The sequence below is a fragment of the Mustela putorius genome, unplaced genomic scaffold (genome assembly GCF_011764305.1).
Source record: "Mustela putorius furo isolate JIRA1106 unplaced genomic scaffold, ASM1176430v1.1 tig00537350_pilon_pilon_pilon, whole genome shotgun sequence".
In the NCBI taxonomy this organism is placed as follows: domain Eukaryota; kingdom Metazoa; phylum Chordata; class Mammalia; order Carnivora; family Mustelidae; genus Mustela; species Mustela putorius.
Window position 1 is genome coordinate 21,170,152 of NW_025422471.1, and position 27,830 is coordinate 21,197,981.

General features: G+C 40.9%; 1 protein-coding gene across 2 annotated transcripts in view; it reads right to left on the reverse strand.

The window, feature by feature from the left end:
* RASGRF2 (Ras protein specific guanine nucleotide releasing factor 2) overlaps positions 1-27,830 on the reverse strand; it is a 248,493-nt gene that overhangs the window by 75,817 nt on the left and 144,846 nt on the right. For both annotated transcript variants that reach the window (XM_045074406.1, XM_045074405.1), the window contains exons 16-17: positions 24,769-24,894; positions 17,465-17,554 (exon numbers count right to left, since the gene is read on the reverse strand). In XM_045074406.1, coding sequence (XP_044930341.1) covers positions 17,465-17,554; positions 24,769-24,894 — 216 coding nt within the window. The remainder of the gene's footprint in view (positions 1-17,464; positions 17,555-24,768; positions 24,895-27,830) is intronic.

The following is a 27,830-nucleotide window of genomic DNA, read 5'->3' on the forward strand; positions in this document are numbered from 1 at the left end:
ACATTCTTTAAATGTTTGGTAGAAATCACTTGTGAACACATTTGGTCTGGAATTTTCTTTTTGGGAGGATTTTTAATTACTAATTGAATATATTTGTTATAGATCTGTTCAGATTTTATATCTCTTTTTTGGCAGTTTTAGTTATTTGTGTCTTATAAGAAAGTTGTCTATTGCATGTTATTTTTGGCATCAAGTTATTCATAGCATTTCCTCATAATTGTTTTAATTTCTGCAGGACTGGTTGTAATATCCTTACTTTTATCTTTGCTTTTGGCAATTTGTCCCTTATCTCTTAATTAATTAATTAATTAATTATAACAATCTGGCTTAAGGTTTGTCCATTTTGTTGATCTCTTCAGAAGATAACTATGGCTTTATTGAATTCCTCTATTTTTTGTTTGTTTATTTTCTTTATCATTAACTTAGGTTCTAATTTTGCCTTCTTTTTGCCTCCTTTGGGTTTAGTCTGCTTTCTTTTCATGAATTTAAGGCAGAAGAGGGATTATTGAGTTGAGATCATTTTTATTTTCTAGTGTATTGAAAGGTAAATTTCTAGGTATTGAAAGCTATAAATTTCCTTCTAAAACTGCTTATTTGAATCCCATAAATTTTAATATGTGTGTTTTCATTTATATTCATTTCAATATATTTTCTTTTTTTAAAGATTTTATTCATTTATTAGACAGAGAGAAAGAAAGCACAAGCAGGGCGAGTGGCAGGCAAAGGGAGAGGGAGAAGCAGGCTCCCTGCAGAGCAGGAAACCTGACTGTAGGACTTGATCCCAGGACCCCAAGATCATGACCTGAGCTGAAGGCAGTTGCTTAACCAACTGAGCCACCCAGGCGCCCTCAAAATATTTTCTAATTTCTCTTTTGATTTTTTTGCTTGACTCATGAGTTGTTTATCAATGTGTTGTTTAATATCCAAATATTTAAGATTTTCCAATGCATTTCTGTTGCTGATTTCTAATTTAATACCATTGTCCTGAAAAATGTATCTTTTGTAATTTCAATCTTTTAAAAATCTATTGAGACTTGTTTTATGGCCTAAGGTATGGTCTATTCTAGAGATATTTTCATGACTGCTTTAAAGAATATACATCCTGAAAAACAAAACAAAATGAAACAGAACAACAATATATATTCTGCTTTCATTTGGTAGAATGTTCTATAAATGTCTACTAGGTCAAGTTGGTTGATAGTATTTTTCAATTCTCTTATATCCTTTTGATTTTCTGTATAGTTATTTTTCCAGTTATTTAGAATAGGGTATCAAAGTCAATAAATATTGTTAAATTATCTATTTCTTTCAGTTCTGTTAGTTTCTGCTTCATGTATTGTGGCTCTATTGTTAGGTTCATATACATTTATAATTATTATGTATTTCTAAAGAATTGACTATGTTTTTATTATGAAACATCCCTCTTTGCCTTTAGTAACATTTTTTTGGTCCTATATTCCATTTTGCCTTATATTGGTAGAGGCACTCCAGTCGCTAATGATTACTCTTTGCAAGGAATATCTTTTCTATCCTTTAATTTTCAGCGTATTTTTATCTTTTAATCTAAAATGTGTATCATATACAGCATAGATTAGACCTTGAATTTACATCGGCTATTTTGCTGGTTGTTTTTTATTTATTCTGTATTAGTTTCCTGTTGCTGCTCTAACAAATTACCTCCAACTTAGAGGCTTAAAACAACAAAAATTAATGATTCTAGATCCAGGTCAAAATTTGACAGAGGTCTCACTGGTCAAAAAGCAATGTGGTGGCAAAGCTGTGTTCCTTTCTGGAAATTCTGAACAAAAATCCATGTTCTGGCCTTTTCTTGTTTGCAGAGGCTGCCTGCATTCCTTGGCTCATGGCCCTCTCACATCTTCAAAGCCAGCTATGGCTGCCTGAGGTTTTCTCTGCATTGATCACTCTGACACTGACTCTTTGGCCTCCCTCCTCCACTTTTAGAGAACCCTGACACTGCATTAGGCTTACCTGAATAATTCAGGATAATCTTTCTATCCAAGGGTCAGCTGATTAGCAACCTTAGTTCCAACTCTAATCTTAATTTCTTTTTCCATGTAAAGTAACATATTCACAGATTACATTAAGTAGGATGTGAACACCTATGCATATCTTTGGGAATGCATTCCTCTTCCTGCCACAATATCTAATGCTTTTTTTTCTTTCCTCGTTCATCCTTTACTGCCTTCTTTTGTGTTAAATAAATCTTTTATAATGTACCTCTTGAATTCTGATTCCATTATTACTATTATTATTATTTTACTTCCATTCCCCAGCCAGGATCTCAACTTCAGGCTACCTATAATGTTGGTATTCCCTGTCTGCTTGCCACTGAGATAGCTAATATCTCTGACAACACCCAACATCATAGGTTTTTTTCCACTCTCTGCTGTGCTCCAAATCAGGTCATTACCTTCTGACAACAAAGCTGCCAGCTTTCATAGCTTGCCCAAAGAGGCTGGGGATGCTGGAATGAGAGCATCCCCAAGCTAAGCTGCCAGATTCCCACTGCTTTTACCTATGATTCAGTAGTCCTTGCTGAATGAAAGCATCTCAGTTTTTTGTATGGCTGTAGTTGATTTTAGGAGTCCATAAAAGATTGATTTTGATAATTTTGTCTAATTTTATCCTTGTTTTCTGAGAAGATAATCTGCCAAACTCTTCACACCACCATTCCCATGGTGGCTTTTTGTTTGTTTATTTTGTTTTATTTTGAAGACCTATGTATTTATTTTAGAAAGAGAAAGAGAGAGAATGAGTGCATATGCAGAGGGAGAGAGAGAGTCTCAAGCAGACTCCCCAGTGGGTGTGGAGCCCAATAACACAAGGCTCAATCTCATGATCCTGAGATCATGCCCTGAGCTGAAATCAAGACTAGGAAACATAACCAACTGAATCACCCGGATGCCTCCCCACTCATTTATTAAACACATAAAATTTTAGGAAATAATATATCATAGAACCTTTACCTGAAGTAGATAAAGTCACTCAGTTTCTGAACTTGATAGCTTTGTAGTGAAAAGAGAATCACAAACTCCCTAAAAACCTACCTACATTAGAAAAGGAAAAAAAAAAGATAACCTAAATTTGCATACTCTTTTCTCCTTTTAGATGTATTAAATCATTTCATACTTTGGCAAGAAGCTTATGGAGGTTATTGACAACAGCTTCAAACTATTAACAATAACTGTCCAAAGGCTGAGTCTAGTACCGACCATTTTTATTTGAATTTGAAAAAATACCTTCATTCCACAGATATAGCAATGCTTCTCAAGATCCTTCTGACTAATGAAAAAAACCACTGTGCCCAATACTGAAAGATATCTGAATAACATAATCATTAGGTATAAAAATTAATCAGAATGAAAAATCATAAATTGAATTAAACCACACTGGAAACTATTCTGGAGCAGATCCATAATCAGAACACCAGTACAGCTGAGTCCAGCCCTCTCGATATACTCCAAGACAGTACCTATAAACATCATCCATGGGACGGTCAGTCCCAGCAGCTAGACCTGTGATATACTAACATGGGTAGGGCAATATTGGGGAAAGCCTCAAAGAACTCTTGTGTTAAGAAAATCCCAGAACCGACCACAGAAGGTGAAATAAAGCATCTGGAAGCTATTCAAATCAGTTCTCTGATCCCAAACCTCCTGTCTCTCCATCTTCAGCATTCTCTATATCCAACAGAGCCATCTTTTTCTGGCATAGGTCAATCAGACAGTAGGAAAGTGTCAGTGAGCAGAAAGCAGCCTTAAGTAAGTCATGGGTACCAAAAAAATGGGGCTTAATCCATTTGCCATCCTGCAACTCACTACGAATTTGTCCTCACGTAGTACCTTTCCTTCTGATTACCACTCTACTGGCAAAAAAGAGTTAATTCTCAAAATCTCCAGTAAATTAGATAGAATTATACCTTTTTTGGTTATGAGGAAACTGATCTCCAAAAGAGCTAGTAAGTGACTTAATCTAGAACTTGCTCTGCACAGGCAATGAGAACACCTGTCCCTCGATCCACTAACATTCATGCCAGCAAACACCCCATCAGATGACCTGTCTTCAACAATGGCAACAATTTGCACAAGACACATTCACTGGGATGTGTGACACTTTCAAGACAAAAGGTTGCAAACATAATTTGTATCATCAAGTTACCAGTTCCCTATGATGGACATCAAACTCAGTCTCCCGAGTGCAATCCAGGCCTGTTTACTGACTCACAACATAGCCAGGGATTTGTCTCAAGGCTTTTCCAAAATGATATAAGGTATATAAGGGTGAAAGAGGCTAGACAAGCTCATCTTAGAAGTACATCTAGTCCCTTCTCTGGTTCTCGCCACTTAGATTTGCTGACATCTAACACTTAGGTAACTGTGAATTGAGATCATTATTATATTACTAACTTAGTCTTTCGGGCCTTAGACTCACAATTTAATCATCTGCATTGCTTCTTTCTTTTATATCATGCCCTATATATAATCCATCACAAATGTCTACACTAACATTTCTTAGATTCCTTCCCCTTTCAGAAGAGTCCCAAAGCAGGTCCTACCAATACTACCATAAAAACTTACTGGTGAGACTTTTCACCTCTTGTCCCCAATTACCTGTCATTATACACAAGAACCTACTGTGGCAAATACCACTATATACCACAGATTCATTTAACACAGTTCTTTCTAGTTCCCTTGACTATACCCAGAAACAACACTCCTTTCATTGGATGACTCTGGGATGAAAAACAACTGGCATCTTTTGCAGTCAGCTTATTAATTCTTGCCAATGTAACAGTAAGTAGGGGGTGTAGTGTGCGTGTGTGTGTGTGTGTGTGTGTACCACACATATGCCACATTTGGGCAATAAGTGAGGCAGGAAGAGGCAGCATGAATAAGTGGATGCCTGATGAATGCATTCACTTCAGTTCAACACTGGTCTGTTATGACCACTGAGTCTGGAGCTCTGATCTCAAGAACTTTATAAATCACATGGATGAAACATCCAGTAGTAACAGCAGGAAATATTCATGGAGCACTAAGGGTCCCAAATGCTGAGCTGAGAACTGCCTTGGGTCATCTCAGCATCCTGACAACTATGTGAGGAAGATACAATCATTAAATCCTTCACTTCAAAGTGAAAAAAGAAAAGAGAGAGAGAGACTCAGAGAGCCTGTCCTGGATCACACAGCTGGACAATCAGCAGAACCTAGACATAGGTTTATTGACAAAATCCACTCTCTTGATTACTTTTCACTCCTGACCCTTTGGAGACTCATTCTTCACTGCCCTGACTGATAAGCCTTCTCTTTAAGGCTCTCGCAGACTGTGGTTTGTTTTAAGGCACAATCCACAAGAATCAAGAAAACGGACTCTGGTGGCATAACAGTATTTGTCTGATGAAGGTTTATGCCGACGAAGATGCTCCACTACTGTTCTGAATTAATTCTGAATTGTGTACAGGATCTTGAAAATGAGAAGCAAGAGAAAGAAAAGACTGTAAAGAGGAGGAGGCTTATAGGGAGGTAGCACCTGCAATGCTGCCACTCAAATGCTAAAACATATTAAAACATCTACCGTCAGGGTTTTTACAGCTGGTGATCCAATAATATCTGAAGAAGGAGATAGTTAGCCCCCCCATGACTATTTGTTACATTTATTTAAAACACACACACACATCACACCACATCATAATACTACTGTTTTACTCTATTTCGACTAGTCTATTTGGAGTTTTCTATAGGTTTATGGCTCCTGATTTTTGAAGGCACTGACATATCGTTTGCTTCAGTATAAGTCTTTCAGCACTTCTCATTATGTTGCCTGTGCAGAAATTGTGGCAATATTAATTTAGTCCAATATGACAGAAGCTGCCTCTGCTTAATCCAACATCAGCTAATTCCTAAGACTATCACACACCACACACACCAGGGAGTGTGTGCCCAAAAAGACTAATGCAGATCCAGAGGAAAACATCATCTCAGAGTTAAAACAACAACACTATTTTCAGGGAAAGCTGACTAATTAGAAGGGTGCATGAGATACTTTGAAACTATATTAACCTTTTCTTTCAGGGTCATGCACTGAAGCCTTGTTATTTTGCTAATGTGACATTTTCAAGTGCAGAGTTTTACAACAGGGCCAATAATAATACTGGTTATTATCAATAGCCTGTCATTTCCATCTTGATCACTTGAGACTTACTCTATGCCTGTTCAGTTCATCTCCTCAACTTGTTTGTCAGTTCCTATGTCAGTTCTTACAAGGCAATGCCTCATATTTCATTTTTATCTTTCCATAGTACCTGATATGGCACTGGTCGTACAACACAAAGACCTCTAGAACTAATGGAAGATGAAACAAAATCAAATAAACTTGTGCATCATTTAATCTAAAGCCTGGGAAAGAATGCTTTTAAGCATTCTTGATACCAACCTTTCTGATGAACAATTGGATTTAGACCTTTGGTTTAAAAATTCAAAGCCGCTGACATTTCCTGCAGCCTTTCCCATAAGGGCTGGGTGGTAAAAACATGGCAACTAGAACTCCCACCCTCTCCTCCTCCCCAAAATTTGTCTGGAAACCCCATCCCTGCAGTGTCCTTTCCTTAATATCAATGGTCCAGTTTCTAGTCACAGCATTTCAAGAGCCATATTTTTGGTCCAGAATCAAGGTCCAGTTAGTACATAGGGAACACAAACCACCTACCAGTGAGGAATTTGCTAGCTTTTTAGAGCTTTGTCTTAGACTTCTAAATGCCCCATAATTCGAAGAGACCAGCTCTCCCACAGAGGGGCCTCAAACTGGGACAGTATAATTCCCTGGGTAGTTGAGATGCCAAGGTAAGGGTAATGTGTCACGAAGGCCAGCTTCAATTTCATCATTACAATTTTAAATTCAGCATTTCACACAGACAATAGCTACACAGGGAGGCTCCTCTCAGTTTGCAGAAGAGCCATTAAGTTCGCTCCTATTGCTAAGCAACAGTTGTTAAAATCAAACTGCTCTCAGCTCTCAAACAGCTGAAAAATCAGTCTGTTCAATTCAGAGCACTACAGGTGAAGGGAGAAGAGAAATACTGTTCTAGAGATCTTGAAATATAAGGTCGATTTAAGCTACATGTTAATCTTAGATACAGTCCCCAACTTCAAAATATTTGGTAGGGAATATGCCCAGGGTGCTCTCTCCAACACAAAAGAGTCCAGACATGTCTCTCCAAAATGTAACTACGCTCCTAAAACTCCACTTGATTATGAATAATTTGCTAAAGATTTATTGGCTACCATGATACTACCAGTAGTAGTTATCTATCGTTGCATAACAAATTACCCAACAACTTAGAGACTCCAAACATACTTTCGGTCGCGTAGCTTCTTCAGGACAAGGTTTTGGAAGTGGGTCAGCAGGGTGACTCTGGCTCATGGTTTCTCATGATGCTGCACCCAGATGTCCACTAGGGTTACAGTCATCTGAAGACTCGACTAGAGCTGGAAAATCCATGTCTGAGTTTACCCATGAAGCTGTTGGCCAGAGGCCTACTTTCTAGTTTCTTCTTAGCCTCATGGCCCTCTCCTCATGACATGGAAGCTTGTTTCCCCCCAGAACAAGTGATCCGAGAGAGACTGACCAAGACAGAGGCCAGTGTGCCTTTTGATGACTTAGGTGCCAAAGTCATACACGATCACTTTTGCTCAATTTTATTTGTTAAAAGCAAGTTACTAATTGCTACCCATACAAAAAGAAAAGGAAATCAGTCTCCACCTCTTTAAGAAAGGAGTATGAAAGCATTTGGAGGCATATTTTTAAAACCACCAGACCATTCAAGAGAAACGTTCATGTCTTTCTCCAAACAAAATGGCAGCATTGCAAAAACCCAAAGAATGAAGTTCCAGCCCTGCGCTACATACACCAGGCAGAGGTTTGGACTGGTAATAGTTCCTGCACATCCTCTGTTCATTAGCTAGGTGACAGTATTCAAAGCTGTCACTTACTACCGATGTGACCTTGGATACAGAGAGTTTGCTCAACTCTCTGTATCCAATTTCCTCTAATGGCAAGAGAATACAATACTAGTAACTGTTTCATATCTCAGTCAACATATGTAAAGTTCAGAATAGTGCTTGGTATACACAGTATACCCTATAGAATTATATAACCTTATTGTTGTTGCTATTGTCATGTTGATAATAAGGGTAACCACTCAATTTGTCCATGGAAATACCCAAAAGGGCAGCATAAGATAGGGGTTTACGTGATGTGGGTGTCACTTTGGGAGATCCTCTGCAAAAGCCATCCACAATTATGATGTATTCACAGTCAATAAAACAGGCTAATTACATGCTGTCAGGTTGCCTCTTCAGGTCTTCCCAGCACTTGTGAGGCCACAGGTTACAAATGCTGGTAAGAGAAGCAACCTGAACCAGACGTTGTTGGCTCCATAAAGTTAAGGACACATGGAGGACCTGCGTACTCAGGGGATATTTCTGGCAGATGAAAAGCCCATTCCTCATTTACCATACACTTTAGAAGCTTTAAGATTCAGTTCACCTGTGCTGACTTGCATCACTGTGCAAAAGCAGTTCATTTCCTTTGAAATTTTTAAAATTAATTTATTAATTTGAGAGAGAGAGAGAGAGACTGGGGAGGGACAGAGGGAGAGAATCTCCAAGCAGACTCCCCACTGAGCATGGACCCCCCCACCACGACCACCACAGGGCTTGATCCCACAACCCTGAGATCATGACCTGACCTGAAATCAAGAGTCAGCCAACTTAACTGACTGAGCCACCCACATGCCCGCAAAGCAGTACATTTCTACAGATTACTTCTACTACCACACTTTATCTTTGATAAACTACTTTGAGAAATGTTGTGACTAAAAGCTTAGCTCATCCTGTTTAATGCATGGAGCTGAGGCAATGTTACATAAACACAACAGTATCACCGAGTATTTCTACCAGTAGAAAATTCACTGAGAAGTTTCATTTTCCATTACATATTCTTGGGGCTGTTTACTACCCTTAACTTTACAGAGTAATGATATCCAGTTTTTTGTAATGTTGACAGGCCTATTATTGCTTATTTGCCTTACTGCATTTATTCTAAAAGTTCAAAACCCCAAAAAGTCCAGGAAACCGTGAAGTTTTTTAGTCTTATATGAGGATGATTGTCTTTTGAGGGTTATTTTTGTTTTATGATCATGGAGTCATCATTAGTGAAATTAATTCTGACTCATCAGAGCTTATGTTCTTTCACTGTTGAAAATACAGTATGTGGGGATTTTACAATATGCAGTCTTTTCAGAGAATCAGGAGTCCCAGGATGATTTTTTTTTCTCTCTTTTTAAAAGATTTTATTTATTTATTTGAGAGAAAGAGAGAGGGCATGTGCAGGGGGAGAAGCATCGGTAAAGGGAGAAAGAGACTCTTCACTGAGCAGGGAGCCAGAGGTGGGGCTTGATCCCAGGACCCTGAAATCAGCTAAGCTGAAGGCAGCTGCTTAACTGACTGAGCCACCCAGGCAACCCCCCATTTTCCCCCTCTTTCTAATTAGTTTCCTCCAGCCTAAGATTTTTCTCCTTCAAAATAAACGAGACTGTTTTCTATTACCATCTTTCTCACCATGGAAAAGTTCTGCAGAACCAGGATATAATCCTGGAAATGCCCTGAAGGGCATAACCTGAGCATTACAAAACTATCAGACTCCTGACAAGGCTGCAAGATGCAGGGCTGGTTTCATGTGTGCAACCTGTATTACACTGTGTCCCAAGCTTAGAAGGGCCCACATTTGACTTAATGCTCAACTGTCACTGTCTTGAAATTCTTTGACATTTTTTAAATAAGGGGACCCGCACTTTCTTACTGCCCGGGGCTCTACAAAGAATGAAGCCAGTCCTGGCACTAGGACATACCTCCTTGAAATAGTGCAGAACTCCAAGAGATGAGAACATACCAAGGAAAAAAGACAGCAGGACACAGGGAAGGGGGAGATAAGTAAGGACTAAGATAGGGGGTATTGCTCGGAAAATTAAAAGATGGTCAGAGCCCCAAATGGGAAACCCTACATGCAGCCAGCACTTTAACCTTGGACTTCTCAACACTGTTGCTAGCTTGGGTTAGATAGACAGCCTTTTTCCTTTGATGTCCTGATTACCAGGCAATAGGACACTGGGAAATAAGAGAATTAAACTGAGTAAGTGAGCACAGTCTTTCCAAGGATGGCTGATAGTGGAGCAGTGATTCTTAGCCTTATTTCTATTTTCACACAATTCACATTGTAGCACATTTCCATCAATAACATCTCTCTGTTTTGGAGCACTTCCCTTTGGGAGGAAGCTGATCAGAAACCTCAGGGGGATAACAGCATTTTTGAAGAAGTCCCCGACTGTTCTCATTCCGTCCCGTCCAAATCCCAGTGAGAATCACTGCAATGATAGATCTACACAGTATTAACTTTCTGAGTTTGAAACAGAAAATAAATTTGTGATTCCTGCCTGAAGTTACAGGTTTACCTTGTAAAACAGACATTGGAAAAAGCCCACATTCTGTGCCTTTCTTACAAGTTCACTCAATAGAGAAGCTATGTAAACAGAGCTGAATGTTCTCACAAATCCTGAGACTGTAGACAGCAGGGTATATGTGACATTAACTTAATTCATGGTAACCAATATCCTACTGAAAATTTAATCCAGTTCTCCATACAGAGAAAAACGCTTCCTCAGACCAAATCCTATCCTGGTTGTACTCAAGGCCCTCGTCTCTGCAACCCAGTCAAAGAAATCACAGACCCTCGATACCAACTGCTAGCCAAGTAAGAATCTGGTTGATTTCACCGGGGCTCATCCCCCTGGGATCACCAGCTGCTGTCCCCATCAAGTGAATGCCAAGTGGACCCATTGGTGGGAAGAACAGGAAGGAAATGGGTGTTGCAGACAACCACAGCATCAAGCAACAGTAACGACGTTAAGTAATTCCAGTTTCCCAAGATCTTGTTCTTTCTGAAGTTGATGTTGGATTAGAGGTACCATCGGGGCAAAGAGAGCAGGCACTTGGTGGTGAACAGATCTGAGTGAGCCTCATTCCCAGTAGGTGCAAGAACCAGGGCCAGGCCTTTCACCACTCTGGCTCTCGTGCTTCCTTCAGAGTTTATGGTCCCAGCTACTACCTCCACAGTGAAGGGGTGATGACGAGGCAGCCTCCAGATCTTTCAGAAAAGACTACGCAGTGAAAGCAAAAGGGGTTAAGTGGAGGAGAAGAGATGGACGTCTGTAGAACTGCTTGGCTGAAAGAATAGGAAACAGGGGGAGGGCACTGCGGCAATCAGGAGTCCACTGCTAGGATGAAAGCCTGTCTTCAGAAATCTCACCTGTATCAACCTGAACTCCATAGGGAAGTGACTGCAGGACACGTGAGGTCACACACGGGTGGTTCACAGCCAAATGTGGTCCTCAGAAGTATTTTTTTTTAACTGGATGGTATTTTTTAAGGAGTATGGATTCATTGCTAGCATTTAAAGCCAGATTTCACATAAATATCCAGCTGTCTGGCTTTCCTTTTAAAAAGAAAAGAAAGAAAGGAGGTCTGACGGCCCTCATCTGTAATCCCTCGTGATAAAATCAGGGGGATCTGAGTAGCACCTACCCCCTTTACACACACCATCAGCTCTCCAGCCCGTCCTTCAGTTACCTGCCTAGCCCTAAAATGGAAGAGACTGAAAGGCAATCAAGCAGCAATTAGACAATGTGAGTGAATCAAAGATATGAACAGACACAATCAACTACATTGTACCTTTGCTGAGGAGAGACAGTAATAGAGGAGAAGGGTCTTGGAGAGGGTGGCACGAAGAAAATGAACTTGGCAGTGCAACATGGTCAGGAGAGAGGGGCCCAGGCCAGCTGGAACAAGGCTCTGGGTCTGCTTGAAAGCATATGCAAGACATCTGATGAGCAGAGGAGGTGTTCCATGTGACCTAGCTTACTTTGGCTCTCCTTCGCAGTAAAAGAATGCAGCGACCACCTGACATGAACATTTTAGTGGCTTTGCAGGCTGGTACAGTTAAAGATGTAACTTCTCAGTTCCAAAATTCTTATTCCAGGCAGAGAGAGAAAGAGTGTGTGTGTTTAAAAATAAGACTTGGGGAATAAATGAATGAATGAATGAATGAATGAATGAATGACTTGGAATCACTGCTAATTTAAATTTGATTTACCAAAGCTCGCTCTTTTTCTTTAATAATGGTAATAATAATGTTTTACTTAAAAATACAAATTAGACACATTCTATACCCAAAACTTTCTACCTTTGGTGAAATAATGGGAAAAAAATGTTTTTTATACTTTGGAAAAAAAAATAATGGAAAATATGTCCCAAACTAGGATACCTCCAGCTGGGGGGGCAGGGGTGGCTAACAAACAAAAAAAAAGTATCCTTTATATTTAGGAATAAATGCAACAAAACAATTTTAAGACTTATATGCTGAGAAATGAAGAACACTGCTGAGATAAGCACAGATCTAAATACATGAAAAGACATTCCACATTCAGAGATTAAAAGAACAAATATTATTTTTTAAAATATTTTATTTATTTATTTGACAGACAGAGATCACAAGTAGGCAGAGAAGCAGGCAAAGAGAGAGAGGGAGGAGGAAGCAGGCTCCCCACAGAGCAGAGAGCCCGATTCTGGGCTCGAACTCAGGACCCTGAGATCATGACCTGAGCCGAAGGCAGAGGCCTAAACCACTGAGCCACCCAGGTGCCCCGAAAGAGCAAATATTATTAAGATTGACAATTGTCCCCAAACTGACCTAGAGAACCAATAGAATCACTATAAAAATTTCAAGGGAGACTTCCAGCTTCAGCTCGGATGTGTAAAGAACTTAGAAGCTGACATATTTGTCTTTATAACAGGTAAAAGGTGGACAAACTGAAAATCAATGACTTGGACACATCAGAAAATTGAGGTTGCAGGACAAATGGCCAGCCCCAAATCTGGAGGGACACAGCTGATATCTGCTTATCAGGAGCAGAAGTTGCTGGAGCCAGGAAGGGGCAGCAACACCAAATGGTCATTTTCACCACCTTCTAGAGGCTGCGTGTGCACCAGCGTTAGCGTGGGCACTGCTGAGGACTGTCTTCTTAGGGGGTCCCCACACTACTTCTGGCTCTTGCAGGGAAGGGGGAAGAGCACCGTTGTGAAATACACTCAGAGCCTTCTCCATAAAAAGGTCTACTCTCCAGGGAAAAGGGACTGTTTAAGCCTTACCAAGCTGGGGGAAGAGCATCTCTCTGACTCCTGCCTTACCTAAGGAGAAAATAATGTAGTCCAGAGAGGTTAGGGGAGATAAACTGGGAATTTCTCTGCAGCCAGAGAAGGAACAAACAAAACCTCCTCCATAGTCCAGCAGTTCCCCAGCGTGCCTCCCCACTAGAATCTCCTGGGGAACTTAGAAAAATCCTGATGCCCAGGTTGTACCCAGAGCAGTCAAGTCAGAATCTCTGGGGATGGGACCAGGTACCAGGGTTTTAAAAAACTGGCCCAAGCCAAATTCACACCAAGTTCAGATCTATTACTGATTACACAGCCTTGAGTGGTTTGACAGAAAAGAGAACAGATTATGAATTACCTACTTTACAAGGACCAAGTAATTACCAGTAAAGAACTCACTATTTCTCTTAACAACTGCAACTGTGTCGTGAGCTTTCCCTTAAGTACATTCAACCATTCCTCATTTTGTTAATTTACCTTGTCTTGCGTTGAAAGGTAAAACATACCATCTTCTCACAGATGATCAAGAGTGGCTTGTAGTACCTCCATTGCTGTGATTTCTAGTCTCATAAGAATAATCCACCTCACTCTTCCATATTTCACTTTAGATCATTTCATAAAGTCTATAATTAACCCTAGAGCTTCAGGTGTATAGTAAGCACAACGATGTGCCCTGATATGTGTATTCCCTGGTTGTGCACTTCTATTCATACCACAACTGTATCCAAACCTGCACCTGCAGATTCCCTGTATCAGCAACCCTCAGAAATGCGCACATTTTAAATTCTACTTTGGTGCAGAGCTTCTATATTTGAGCAGATGCTTAAAAATACACTGCCACCAGCATAGTGACACTCAAGACCTTGCAAATTGTCCTTCATCTCAGTCTTGTATAGAGTTAAAGCCTCACTACAGGAAAGGGTACTTGATTGACTGACGATGGCCCCCCCTCCACCAACAAAATTTCCTACAGCTGCTGCAATTCCGAGAATGATTCAGACTGGACTCATATGCTTATTAAATGGGAAGCCAATGACACTTAAGCTTCAGGGCCTCTCACTTCTTCCGAAGCCCTGGGAGGTATCCTGAGGGTTTGTATTTGTGATTTTTGTATTCTTTTCCTTGAGACAATTGTGTAAGTGTTAGACCTCCAAATTCTGGATCCTACCATAAGTGGGCCCAATGTAATTTGGCTGCCAGTCAGAAGGCAGGCACTAAATAAACTGGTGAATCTTCATACTGTGAAGTTAACAAGGATTGCTTTAGGGCTGCAATCATACCCACAGAATTAGGCTCTCCTTCTTCTACAATGAAGCCTCCAACAGAGGCAAGGGGAACATGATACAGAAGGAGAGACTTGCCTATCTTTGGAAAGGGCTGGGCTCTAGGTCCTAAAAGAAAGCAGTCCCGGAAAACCCAGGCTTTTCCTGTGTGTGTGGAAATTAGGCAGGCCCAGACCCCAGGGAGTGGATCCCCAGTCCACCTTCCACAAATAAAATCAGCTTTTTCCGATTTCAGGGCCAAACAGGGGCAACCTGACTGGGGTCTTTCCAAGAAAACTGTCCACTTTCTTGCTGAATTTGAAATTCCTTTTAATAAAGTAGCAATAATTAAAGAAAAATGGCTTCACATGCAAATGTCTGGAGTGAATATTTGAAAACATACTCATTAATTGACAGGTCTAGCCCAGAGCTGCCAGACTCCTGTGTGTTTGAGTGGGAGTAGGGGTGGGAGTAGGCTAATGGGAGGGGATTAAAGCAGGATGGAACCTGGAGACAGCCTGAAACATGGAAGCCCAATCTGCACACCATGTGGCCTAACCAGGCACCCCCTTGCTTCCTGCCGGGGCAGAGACATGGCAGAGCTGCTCTGCCCGGTGGGCCCACATCCCAGCCCTACAAGCAGACGGGAGGCCTGCAAAGGCTGATGCAAGTGTGAGGTGTCCACTTGCTTCCACAACCTTCCCTCCTGCTTGCCTTGGCAACTCCCTAGGTTCTGGAGTGAATCTCGGTCAGTGATTCCTGGTTCAGAAAGTGGATACAGAATCTGGTGTGGGATTTAACCACTATCTAGCCCTCCCTTACCTTGAACACTTTTCTGTTGGGAGCTAGTCCTTCCCAGGGGAGGTCCTACTCGTCCTGGCTAGCCAGTAATTCCGGATTGTCTTCTGCACACTTCCCTGTTTCTGCCCCCAGTCCACCTTCCCCAGCCATCTGTGTACTCAGCTCTTAGGTCCAGTTCTCCACGAACCCCCTCTGGGGGGCCAGCTCCAGAGAGTGGCTGAGCCCCAGGAATATGCTGGCCCTCACTCCAAAAGAAACCCCCTCTCTTACCACCACTAGCCACTGCAACTGACCCATGTGCAACCCGCCGCCCTTACAGCAGGGCCACAGCCACTGCCACACCCAACTCCTTCTAATGTGGAATCATGTGGCACCAGACCACATTCCAGGCAACACCAGCAGCGTGGTTGTAAAGAAGCAGCGTGCTTGCTCAGGATGGGGTAACCCTACCCCTCGCCACGCTGGTTATGGGCAATCACCATCCATCCCTCCTCAGCTAGCTCATTGAAAGGAGCTTTCCTCCTAAAGCTACTTAAGTAGAAGGAAAGATGTCAGAAGAGAGGCAACCAAAATGGCAGTGTTCCAATGGTGTGGAAGTCTTGGCTGTTTTGGTCACTTCGTCTTCTGGCCCATTTTGCACGCACCAGCCAAAGCCAGATGCCATTCTCTAAAGCTCCTCAGAACTTTGCTGCAATCCCAGATGAAAAAGAAACACCTTTCCCCTCCCCAGCCTCCAGCAAATGCAGAAATAGGCTCATGGAGAATTAACATTAAAAACTCTTTTCCCTCATGAACCATATTTAAATGATAAAACCTATGAGGAAGCTCTGGACCTTACCTTTTCCAGAAACTAGCTTGTGACAACAAAAAACTGAGGAGAGGGTCTCAACAAATCACAGTTGGTAACCAATCCTGCTGAGAGCATAGTGAAGACACCATCATTTCACCACAGAGATGTTCATTATTATGGATGGGGTTGACAACAGAACTCAATGGGGTTGACAAGACATCAGTGCTATTACCATTATAGGCTGTTTTGTGTTATGTTGATGGGAATTTGGAGGAGAAGGTTTTGAGAATAGAGCAAAAAAACACCTCAATTTTCCTGACCATGTCCAATGCAGCATGTATGGCAAAATATTGGAGGTAGAATGTGGTTAATCTGTGAAGATTTCCATTCAGATAAAAAATAAATAGATTTACTGTGGTAGTTCAGGTTCATTCTAGAACATGTCTCTTTATTCTTACTTCAATTTAGAAAGAATTCACACAGATAGTACTTACTAGTTACTATTGTTGAATACAGATTCATAGGCTTTGGAAATGGACTTTTTTGTGGTAGGTTAGCAATGGCTACTAAACAAAATACACCCTCACTCATGGTTCTACAAAGCATGATGATCAGAACCCATGGGGTTAGTTTAGGTGAAGACAATCACAGCAAGAAGGTTGCTTAAACCATATACAGATTTGTTAAGCAAGAGTCCCACCATCCTCCTTCCCCCCACAAGCTTTCCCCATCACCTTGCATATGCTTTTACCATTGTACTCAATTATAAAGGAAACACTTGTTCCTGATAATCTGGCTAAAAAGGTTAGAGAACTCCACAGAGCAACATGGGAGAAATACCACATCCTTCTGTGACACAGAAGTTCTTGAAAGTACCACACACACAAGACCTAGTGTAAGACTTACCTGAAGGTGCTTACTTAAAAGACAGTCTATTGGTAAAGGGGAGTGGGAGATCCAGGCTTCTGCTTATGAAATGAATAAGTCAGGGGGAATAAAAGGCAAAGTATAGGGATATACTCAGCAATATGGTAGATACATCTGTGGTGAGCAGTGTAACATACAGAGATACTGAATCATTAGGCTGCACACCTGAAACTAGTGTAAAATTGGGTGTCAATTATACTCAAATAACAACATTTAAAATAAGTTAGTACATAAATAAATAATAAATGAATAAAAGACCATCCAACACACTGACTTAGAATGGAAGTTGGGAGTCTGCCTTCTTAGTCAGCTGTGCTGTGTCTCCCCAACCCCGGCAGGCGAGCACCGCTGACCTCGTGTGCATTCCTGTCAGTCTGGACATGGCTGGTCCACTCTACTCACCTGGTGGACTTCCGTGGCCTGCAGCCGCCGTGGCAATTGCAAAAGCAGACGCCGGCGAAACAGAGCAGAGGGAGTTGTCGGCCGTCTGTCCTAGTTATGTAAAAGAATTGAAATGGCATGGTGAGGCAGATGGGTAATATTCTGTCATGAAAATTCTCATTTTCATTCCTGCACTGGATGAAGGGTTGGGCCAGACGCCCTGTATTGTCCTTGTTAATAGAAAAATAACAAGATTTTACATCATAATTGCACTCTAGGTGTATACCCAAAGGAACTGAAAATAGAGCCACGCAAAAACCAATACATGAATATCCCTGGCAGCATTATTCACAACAATTGAAAAAAGTACAAACACCCGAATGTCCATCAATCGTGGTATGGATAAACCAGATGTGGTATATTGACACAAGGGAGTACTATTTAGCCACAAAAAGGAATGAAGGACCGATACCTACTACAACATGAATGACCTGTGAAAACAGGATGCTACACGAAAGAAGTCAATCACAGAAAAGCATGTATGGTATGAGTGAGTCTATGCATATGAAATGTCTGGGAGAGGTCGATTCCCAGAGACGGAAAGTAGAATGGTGGTTCCAGAGGCTGGGGGGAGACGGGAATAGGGGGTGATTGCTAATGGGCAGAGGGTTCCTTTTTGGGGTAATAAAGATGCTCTGGAGTGAGAGGCTGCCCCATCTTGTGACTACATAAAAGCCACTGGCCTGCACACTTGAGAAAGGTGAACTCTGTGATATCTGATTTATAGCTCAATATAAAAAAGGTTTTTAAAAATTTCCTACATCAAAAAGAATTTTCCTACATCATATTACCAACAGAATTTTCTGCCCAAAACACCCCTAAAGTGCGGATGGATTCTAAACTCAAAAGGATGTTCTGAGCACCCTTTTGCAGCCCCTTTCCCTCCTCCGACATTTTATACACAGCATCTGATAATGCTGATTATCAGCAACCTCGCTTTTTTCCTCATTCAGGCTTCTGGTGAAAATAACTCACTGTGATTCTGACCTGAAGGACTTTTATTAGTTTGCCCCTAAAGTGATATAGTCATGCTTAAAATAAATAAATACAAGGCAAGGCAAAGAGCTGCTTAATATATACCCAAGTAGAAAGCACGGAAAAGCTCTACCCTCTCCTTTAGCAGTAGCCTTTAAATATTTGTGGCATAAGGTGGCAAGTAGACAGATGAACAGGCAAAATTTCAGCTAAACAGCAAGAAAATGTGTGACACTGTCCCCATTTGGATCCTCTGTTTTACCACAGATTTTAGCTTCCTTCCCATGTTCCTATGACTCTGGGGTGTAGTAACATCAGAGAAGAAACAAAGGACTTAATTCACAAACAGGATGAGGATTTCCAAATAATGCTTATATAAATTTAAAAATTTTATATATGAATTTATATATAAATATATATAAAGAAATATATAAAGAAAGCCTATAAAGCAGAGAACTAATAATAGTGACCAAGTGAAGAGTATTTATTTCTTGCCTTTGTGGAGTTTCACATTCATGGGCTTTGGCCCAAAACTGTTCCAGGTTACCATGAACTCAACAGGGTGTCTGCCCCATGTGGCAATGGTTAAGGAAGTTGGCAAGGCCTGGACTGATCAAAGCTCTAACAGTGAAAGATCTAGCTAACTCCACAGTAGACCTGTAACAAGCCAGGGGAGTCCTGCTGGCCATTTTCATTTACCAGAACCACCCAAACGTCAGGGGGATCCATGATTATCAGGAGTCTGAAACTGGTCCACACTCCAAGGGCTGATATCCATCTAGGTGAGTCTTCTATTTTCTTTCTTTCTTCTTTTTTTTAAATTAACATATACTGTATTCTTTGTTTCAGGGGTACATGTCTGTGATTCATCAATCTTACACAATTCACAGCATTCACCATAGCACATTCCCTCCCCGATGCTCACCACCCAGCCCCCCCAACCCTCCCCAAAGCCATCTCCAGCAACCCTCAGTTGTTTCCTAAGATTAAGAGTCTCTTATGGCTTGTCTCCCTCTCTGGTTTCGTTTTGTTTCATTCATCCTAGGAATGCATCCATTTCTTCCAGATTGTCTAATTTGCTGGCAAATAGTTGCTCATAATATGTTCTTATAATTGTTTGTATTTCTTTGGTGTTAGTTGTGATCTCTCCTCTTTCATTCATGATTTTATTAATTTGGGTCCTTTCCCTTTTCTTTTTGTTAACTCTGCCACGGGGTTATCAAACTTATTAATTCTTTCAATGAACCAGCTCCTAGTTTTGTTGATCTGTTCTATTGTTCTTTTGGTTTCTATTTCATGGATTTCTGCTCTGTTCTTTATTATTTCTCTTCTCCTGCTGGGTTTAGGCTTTCTTTGCTGTTCTTTCTCCAACTCCTTTAGGTATAGGGTTAGGCTCTGTATTTGAGACCTTTCTCGTTTCTTGAGAAAGGCTTGTATTGTTATATACTTTCCTCTCAGGACTACCTTTGCTGTGTCCGAAAGATTTTGAACAGTTGTGTTTTCATTTTCATTTGTTTCTGTGAATTTTTCCAATTCTTCTTTAATTTCCTGGTTGACCCATGCATTCTTTAGTAGGATGCTCTTTAGTCTCCACATATTTGAGTTCTTTCCAAATTTCCTCTTGTGACTGAGTTCTAGTTTCAAAGCACTGTGGTCTGAAAATATGCAGGAATGATCCCAATCTTTTTGTACTGGCAGAGACCTGATTTGTGACCCAGGATGTGATCTATTCTGGAGAATGTTTCATGTGCACTAGAGGAGAATATGTTGCTTTGGGATGAAATCTATCTGAATATATCTGTGATGTCCATCTGGTCCAGTGTGTCATTTAAGCCCTTTATTTCTTTATCTTTGCTTAGATGATCAGTCCATTTCAGTGAGGGGGTGCTAAAGTCCCCTATTATTACTGTATTATTGTCAGTGTGTTTCTTTGATTTTGTTATTAATTGGCTTATACAACTGGCTGTTCCCATATCAGGGGCATAGATATTTAAAATTGTTAGATCTTATTGTTGGACAGACCCTTTAAGTACAATATAGTGTCCTTCCTCTTCTTTTATTATAGTCTTTGGTTTAAAAATCTACAATCTGTCTGATATAAGGATTGCCACTCCAGCTTCCTTTTGATGTTCATTAGCATGGTAAATGGTTTCCACCCCCTCACTCTAAATCTGGAGGTGTCCTTGGGTCTAAAATGAGTCTCTGGCAGACAGTATATTGATGGGTCTTGCTTTTTTTTTTTTTCTTTTTTTATCCATTCTGATATCCTGTGTCTTTAGATTGGGGTGTTTAGCCCATTTATATTCAGGGTAACTATTGAAAGATATGAATTTACTGTCATTGTATTGCCTGTAAGGTGACTGTTACTGTATATTGTCTCTGCTCCTTTCTGGTCTATGTTATTTTTAGGCTCTTTCATTGCTTATTAGAGGACCCCTTTCAATATTTCCTATAAGGCTGGTTTGGTGTTTGCAAAATCTTTTAATTTTTGTTTGTCCTGGAAGCTTTATCTCTCCTATTTTCAGTGATAGCCTGGCTGTCCATTGTATAATAGATAATAATATAACAGTATAATATACATATATCATATATATAATATTATAACAGTATAATAATACTGGCTGACTATAGTATTCTTGGCTGCATATTTTTCTCATTTAGTGCCAGTCCTTTCTGGACTGCCAAGTCTCTGTGGATAGGTCTGCTGCCAAACTAATATTTCTAGCAATCTAATATTTCTACTGTTATAGGTTACAGACCTTTTGTCCCAAACTGCTTTCAGGATTTTCTCTTTGTCTCTGAGAATTGTAAGTTTTACTATTAGATGACAGAGTGTGGACCTATTTTTATTGGTTTTGAGGGGCATTCTCTGTGCCTCCTGGATTTTGATGCCTATTTCCTTTCCCAAATTAGGAAAGTTCTCTGCTATAATTTGCTCCAATATACCTTCTGCTCCCTTCTCTCTTTCTTCTTTTGGGATCCCAGTTATTCTAATATTGTTTCATCTTATGGGGTATCACTTATCTCTTGACTTCTCCCCTCATGATCCAGTAGTTATCTCTCTTTTTCTCAGCTTCTTTATTCTCCATCATTTGGTCTTCTATATCACTAATTCTCTCTTTTGCCTCATTTATTCTAGCAGTTAGTTTCCATTTTTTATTGTTCCTCATTAATAGCTGTTTTGATTTCAACTTGGCTGGATTTTAGTTCTTTTATTCCTCAAGAAAGGGATTTTTCTAGTATCTTCTATGCTTTTTTCAAGCCCAGCTAGTATCTTTATAATTGTCATTCTGAACTATGGTTCCAACATCTTATTCATGTCCATATTGATTAGGTCTCTGGCAGTTGGTACTGCCTCTTGTTCTTTTTTTTTTTTTTTTGAGGTGTGTTTTTCCATTTTGTCATTTTTTCCAGAGAAGAACAGATCAATGAGAGAACAAAGTGCTAAAAGGGTAACAATGACCCCAGAAAAATATACACTAAACAAATCAAAAGAGACAAAACTGGGGGGGGGGGTGCGGAGAAAGGAAAATAAATAAGTAGAAAGAAAAGGAAAAAAAGAATATGATCAGGCTGGTGAATAGAAAACAGCCACACACTAGATTTTGGGTGTATTTTGGTCTGTTAGCAGAAATGGTCTCCCAAAATTTTAAAGAAAGAAAAACTTTTATATATATATAAAAATAAGGGTAAATACGATGAAGGGTGACTGTAAAGATGAAAATTAAAAAAGATTTTTGAAAAGCAATAGATAAAACAAGAAGTTGGTTGAAAAAGGGAAGAAAAAAATTTTAAAAATTAAAAAGGAGAGAATGTGATCAGGCAGGAGGCTATAACAAAGTAATACACTAGATTGAGGGTATATTTTAGTCTGTTAGAAGAAACTTTATCTTGAAATTTTAAAGAAAGAAAAATAAATATATATACAAAAATAAGGTTAAATACAATGAAGGGAAAGAATATGACTATGAAAATGATAATTTAATACAATTTCAAAAAAAGAATTGATAAGAGTAAGATGTTGGTTAAAATAGGAAAGAATTTTTTTTTTTTAAATGAGAAAAGAAGAAAATTTTAAAAATTAACTTCAGGGGCGCCTGGGTGGCTCAGTGGGTTAAAGCCTCTGCCTTCAGCTCAGGTCATGATCCCAGGGTCCTGGGATCGAGCCCCGCATCGGGCTGTCCGCTCCGCTGAGAGCCTGCTTCCTCCTCTCTCTCTTTCTACCGGCCTCTCTGCCTACTTGTGATCTCTGTCTGTCAAATAAATAAATAAAATCTTTAAAAAAAAAATTAACTTCAAAAACCTAAAGAATCATGGGGAAATAGCCATGAATTCCATGTATTGTATTCCCCTAGCACTGGTGTTTTACAGTTCTCATTGATCAGTAAACTTGGTCTTGGCTGGATGTTCTTGCTGATCTTCTGGGGGAGGGGCCTGTTGCAGTGATTCTCAAATGTCTTTGCCTGAGGTGGAACTGTACCACCCTTGCCAGGGGCCAAGTAACCTGCTCAGTTCCCTCTCCGGAGCTTTTGTTCCCTGAAAGCTTTTCAGAAGCTTTAGAGGAGGAGAATGAAAATGGCAGCCCCTCAATCTCTGGTCCCTGAGGAGCTGAGAGCTCGGGGCCCCACTCCTCAGTGCACCGTCAGAGAAAAGCAGTAAATCCTTCCTCTCTTCCTGGTCTCCAGCCACACTCTGTGCTCACCCAGACTGTGACCGAGCGTTTCTATCTCTGGCACATGACCCTGTTTGGAGTCTCTAAACCCAGAAGATTCCTGTGCTGCACTCCCATGCCACTGTTCCCAGGGGAGGAAGGTGAGTCTCCCCAGATCTGTCACTTACGGGGTCCCTGCTCAAAGTGTGGTCTGACTGTGCCTCGGATCACAGTTTAAGGTAACTCTCAGCCAAGAGCCCCCTCCTTGGCTCCATCTCTGCAGCCAGCTTCTGATCTCTGATACCTGGGAGCTCTGCCGCACTCTTGCACCCGCGGTCTTTCTGTGACCCCAAGGTACCTGAGACCACCCTGTGCCCGAGACAGCTCCACCCCCGCTTAGCCTCTGGAGTGACGTCCCTCAGTGGTGCAGACTTCTAAAAGTTCTGTTTTTGTGCTCTGGTGCTATACTGCTTGCCGGAGCTGGCTGACAGAGGCTCCCTCGCCGCCGGGATCTATCTTCTCAAATATCACTTCAGATTCACTTCTCCACAAGTCCTACCTTCCAGTAGGTGGAAAAGTGGATGCTTTTCTGTTCATATAATTGCTGCTCTTCTTTTCTTAGATCTCCTGTTGAGTTTGTAGGTATTCAGAATCGTTGGTAACTATCTAGTTGAATTCCTGGGACCACATAAAATTTAGGTCTCCTACTCCTCCATCATCTTGTTCCTCCCAGTCCCCAGTGAGTCTTCTGACAACAGCCTGACCAGGTTAGCTTCTCTTGGAGCTGACTGCAAGACAACAACTTCTACCACTTGGCCAAGGCTACAAATGAATGGCCATGTGGAGCCTTTTGCCAACCTCTTCTACTTAAAGCAGGTTTATGAAAGTCTAAAAAGCTTTACCTTTAACTTGGATTACTTCAGGGAGTTTGGTTTCATAACTGAATAGTTTTCTCTTGTAGCTTAAAATAACTTGAGGAGAAAAAAACGAAACAATTCACAACCAAGCGTTGTGTTTTTGTTTTTGATTAGTAAAGAAGAATATAAGGATTAACAATACATCTGTTTAATTTGTTTTTAAATATTTCTAGGGTTTAAAAAATGTTTAAAGTTTATAATTCATAATGGAAAATCATCTGAATGCATACCCTAATGGCAAACCACTTTAAAAATGTTTCAAAAAACCACTGTTATTTGGATTTTTTTGTTTGAACAATGGGAAGATAAAAGATTTCTACCTTTCACTCTGACGGTTTTTCCTCCAATTAGAGCACATTTCATATGTTCTATAACAAATTATGGGTTATGCTTTATAAGATTTCTAACTATAGAAAATACACCAGTTTTTTGCCACATGAGCAATAATAATTCTTCAAACAGCCATCCTTTAAGAACAAGCTTCTTGATTCCTGTTATTCCACAGAGTGCCGGGCAGTGATGGGGCAAGGTCAGTATTAGTTACACTAATGACATATTCTCTAATCATTTATTTCTCCACTACTTGACAGTCACATTGTTTCCTTCCAACTAATTTTTGTAACTGAGATTAAAAAATATTTGGGGAATGCAACAGGCAAAAGAAAGATTTGGAAGCTAGAAACTAACTTTTGCGTTTATATTTTCGCATCTCCTGAGCTTACCTACAGGCTGACGATAGCGGAGGTGCTGTGGAGTGGAGGGTGATCGGCAAGGTGAAAGGTCCGTGCTGTCTGCCACTGGGGAACTTTCCACTCCTGCTCGGTCCACCGGTGCAGACTCTAGGACGGCTGTTTGGAAACATCGGGAATTTGAACAACCAGGCCATGAATTCAAGATGTTCTTGTCAGTAGTATATACAGAAACACAAAGGTCTATTATGGATAACTGACTTCCAGACTAGTCTACATTTTTAAAGGGCTTTAATATGAAATCAAGTCATTCCTCCTAGAAGAGTGCTAATGTCACTAAATCTCAGTGCAGCGTCTTCTTTATCCCTGTCTCACTGACCCTGCTGAGCCTGGCTAACTGTACCCAGTCCTTTCTGCCCAACACAACAGCAGATGTTCAAAAGAACAGGGGATGTGCTATGGGTTCCCTACCCGCCAGAAGAGTAGGGCAAGAAGAACACTCCCAGATTGTAAATCAGACTGGGATCAAAATTGGGACTTCACTAATTCTTAAGCCAACTGAAGTTTGAATCTCTATCAGTGTGCCCCCCCTCCCCCAACAAGAAGCTCTGGGGACTCCTAAGGGTTTAGAGCTTCCCTGACCAACATGGTAGCATTAGCCAAATGTGACTAGATAAATTTAAATGAAAACTAACTGAAGTTAAATTACTATTTCAGCTCCTTACTTGCACTAGCCATATTTCAAGTGTTCAGTACCAAGTGTGGCTGGTGGTTACAGTACAGGATGACAGAGACAGAGAGCATTTCCAGCCTCCCAGAGAGTTCTGTTGGACAGCCCTGATCTAAAGCTACAGATCAGCAGGAGGCAAGTGGAAATTTTTAGAATGAGCCATGCGGAAAGCTTGAGATCGTCTGAGCCTTTTCATTCCAGCTAAGGTCTCATGAATAAAAGACACATCACTCTAGGGTCACCTTAGGCTACTACTGACGACGTTTCTGTGCCACTTGTGCTGGCTTATTAACCAGCTAAAACAACAACCCTGCGTACGTTCTTTCATAGAAAAAAAAAAATTCATACATTTCCACCAATCCTCTTGTATTTCTTTTTTCCTTGGGCTTTTCACTAACTCGTAACAACTCTGTCTCCTCCACTAACTTTCCATGACCCCTGTCAGCAGGACTGTTCTCAGCCCTGCTCCCTTTGTCATTTCATTCAAGATTTCACTCAATAAACCCTTCCAAAAATACCTAATGACTTCTTGCATGTGATTTACTTCCTTGCAAATAGGGCCACGGACACGATCCGGCTCTTCCGCAACACAAAGGGGCCAGGGAAGGGAATCGGTTAGTCTCTTTCCCTGAATGACATAATTACAGTTAAAGCTGGCAGTGATGCAGGATACAGACAAAAAAATTCATGCTTAGCTGTTAGTTTTATTATTTTCTAAATAACTCCCTCAAAATTCTGTAATGGAAGGCATCTGCTCTGCAAGAGCAAGCAGAATATCAAATACACGTGTCCTTGGGCTGATTCAACCATTCAATCCTCTGAGGCAAATGAAAAAATCATTTCATCAGCAATTACACTGAACCCGAAAAACTTCCCAGTGAGAGAGATGGTCAGGCCTTGAATATCCCCTGAAAGAACAGGAAAGCAAAGAATAACACTGTAAGCAAACAGAGGCAGCTACAGAGAGAAGAAACCCTGCCAGCAGGGTAGGGGACAAGCAGCATTTCCTTCTGGCATGTTCGCTTTCAATCAAGTTCCATGCAAACAGCTTTGCTTTCAGGACGAGTAGGCAGATGTGGGCTCAAAACAAATGCTAAAATTGGGAGCACTTTCAGCCCACAGGCAGGCAATTTTCAAGCTAAGAACACAGAAACAGACACCGGTGATGCAGGCTATGCAGCAACACTTAGGCTGGCTTGTACAGCAGGGACCCGAGGGCACGTTGGCAGGTGTGGTGAGAGACCCCAATACAGGCAGCGGACCTGTGCCTTCCCTTGCTTGCCTGCCCACTGGCTGGATTTTTGTGGAGAGCTCACCATTGGGTGGGCATACGGAAGTGAGCTGGGCTAAAATGTGCACTTCTAAGGAAAATCCAGGGTGGAAGAAGGTGGGACCTGCCTGCTAGGAAGAAAGGAGGGCCTAATGAATAAAACAAGCCTGGGGCAGATAGGGGAGACCAGGGAGATTGGATGGGGTCAGGGAATTAAGGGTCTTTCTTTTCCCTCCAAGTTCATCTTTTTGCTCACTCGGTGAGATAGCTCCTGTTTCTCTTCCTCCTATTTATGTCATTTGAAGTTTTCTTGCCAGGAAATATTGCAAGCCTGGCATTAGCAGTGCAGTGGCAATAAAACGGGACAAAGGTGACTAGCATTTTTCACATGGTGTGCCCTGAAACTGTCTAGCAGGTCAACAGTGAGAGAAACCTCTGGCCTCAGGAGGGACCTAATGGAGGAAGCCGGTATTACATAATGAGGTTGTACAGAGTTGTATCCTGAAGTGAAAAGCCAAAAATGTATAAACTGTTGGCATAGAATTCTTATTCAAGTTTGCCAACTGTTTTAAGTGTTAACATTATGCAAAGCACATGCAAACATCTTTCAAATTAAAGACAGATCAGTGTCTCCCTTTTCTTTGCCAATTAGAATTTTCAAGACTAGACAACAGAGTTAACACAGCAGCACTCTTGGCTCCTACAGACATCATGTATACACATACACACAGAACCTGTCAGACTGATGCTGAAGAAAAGTGCTTTATCCATGACTTTCTTAGGCCTATTCATGACCAGTATTACCCATTTACCAATGCAAAATAAAAGAAAAATTTATGATTCCTGTTTCACCTCTTCAGAAAAATGCCACAGAGCTCCCCAGTCTCCAGTGTTAATTCTGAGCATTCTACTCACAGCACTTCCTTTATGAATTCATGGGATAAATTGTTCTCAAATCCCAGTAGGAAGAAAAGATATGCCTGTACACCAATATCTTCTTAGGTTTCATATGAATCACAGAATTGATTATTTTCAGAACCCAAATCAGGGCGGCTCTAGGAACTACAGAAGACCACACAGTGTTGTGTTCACTGT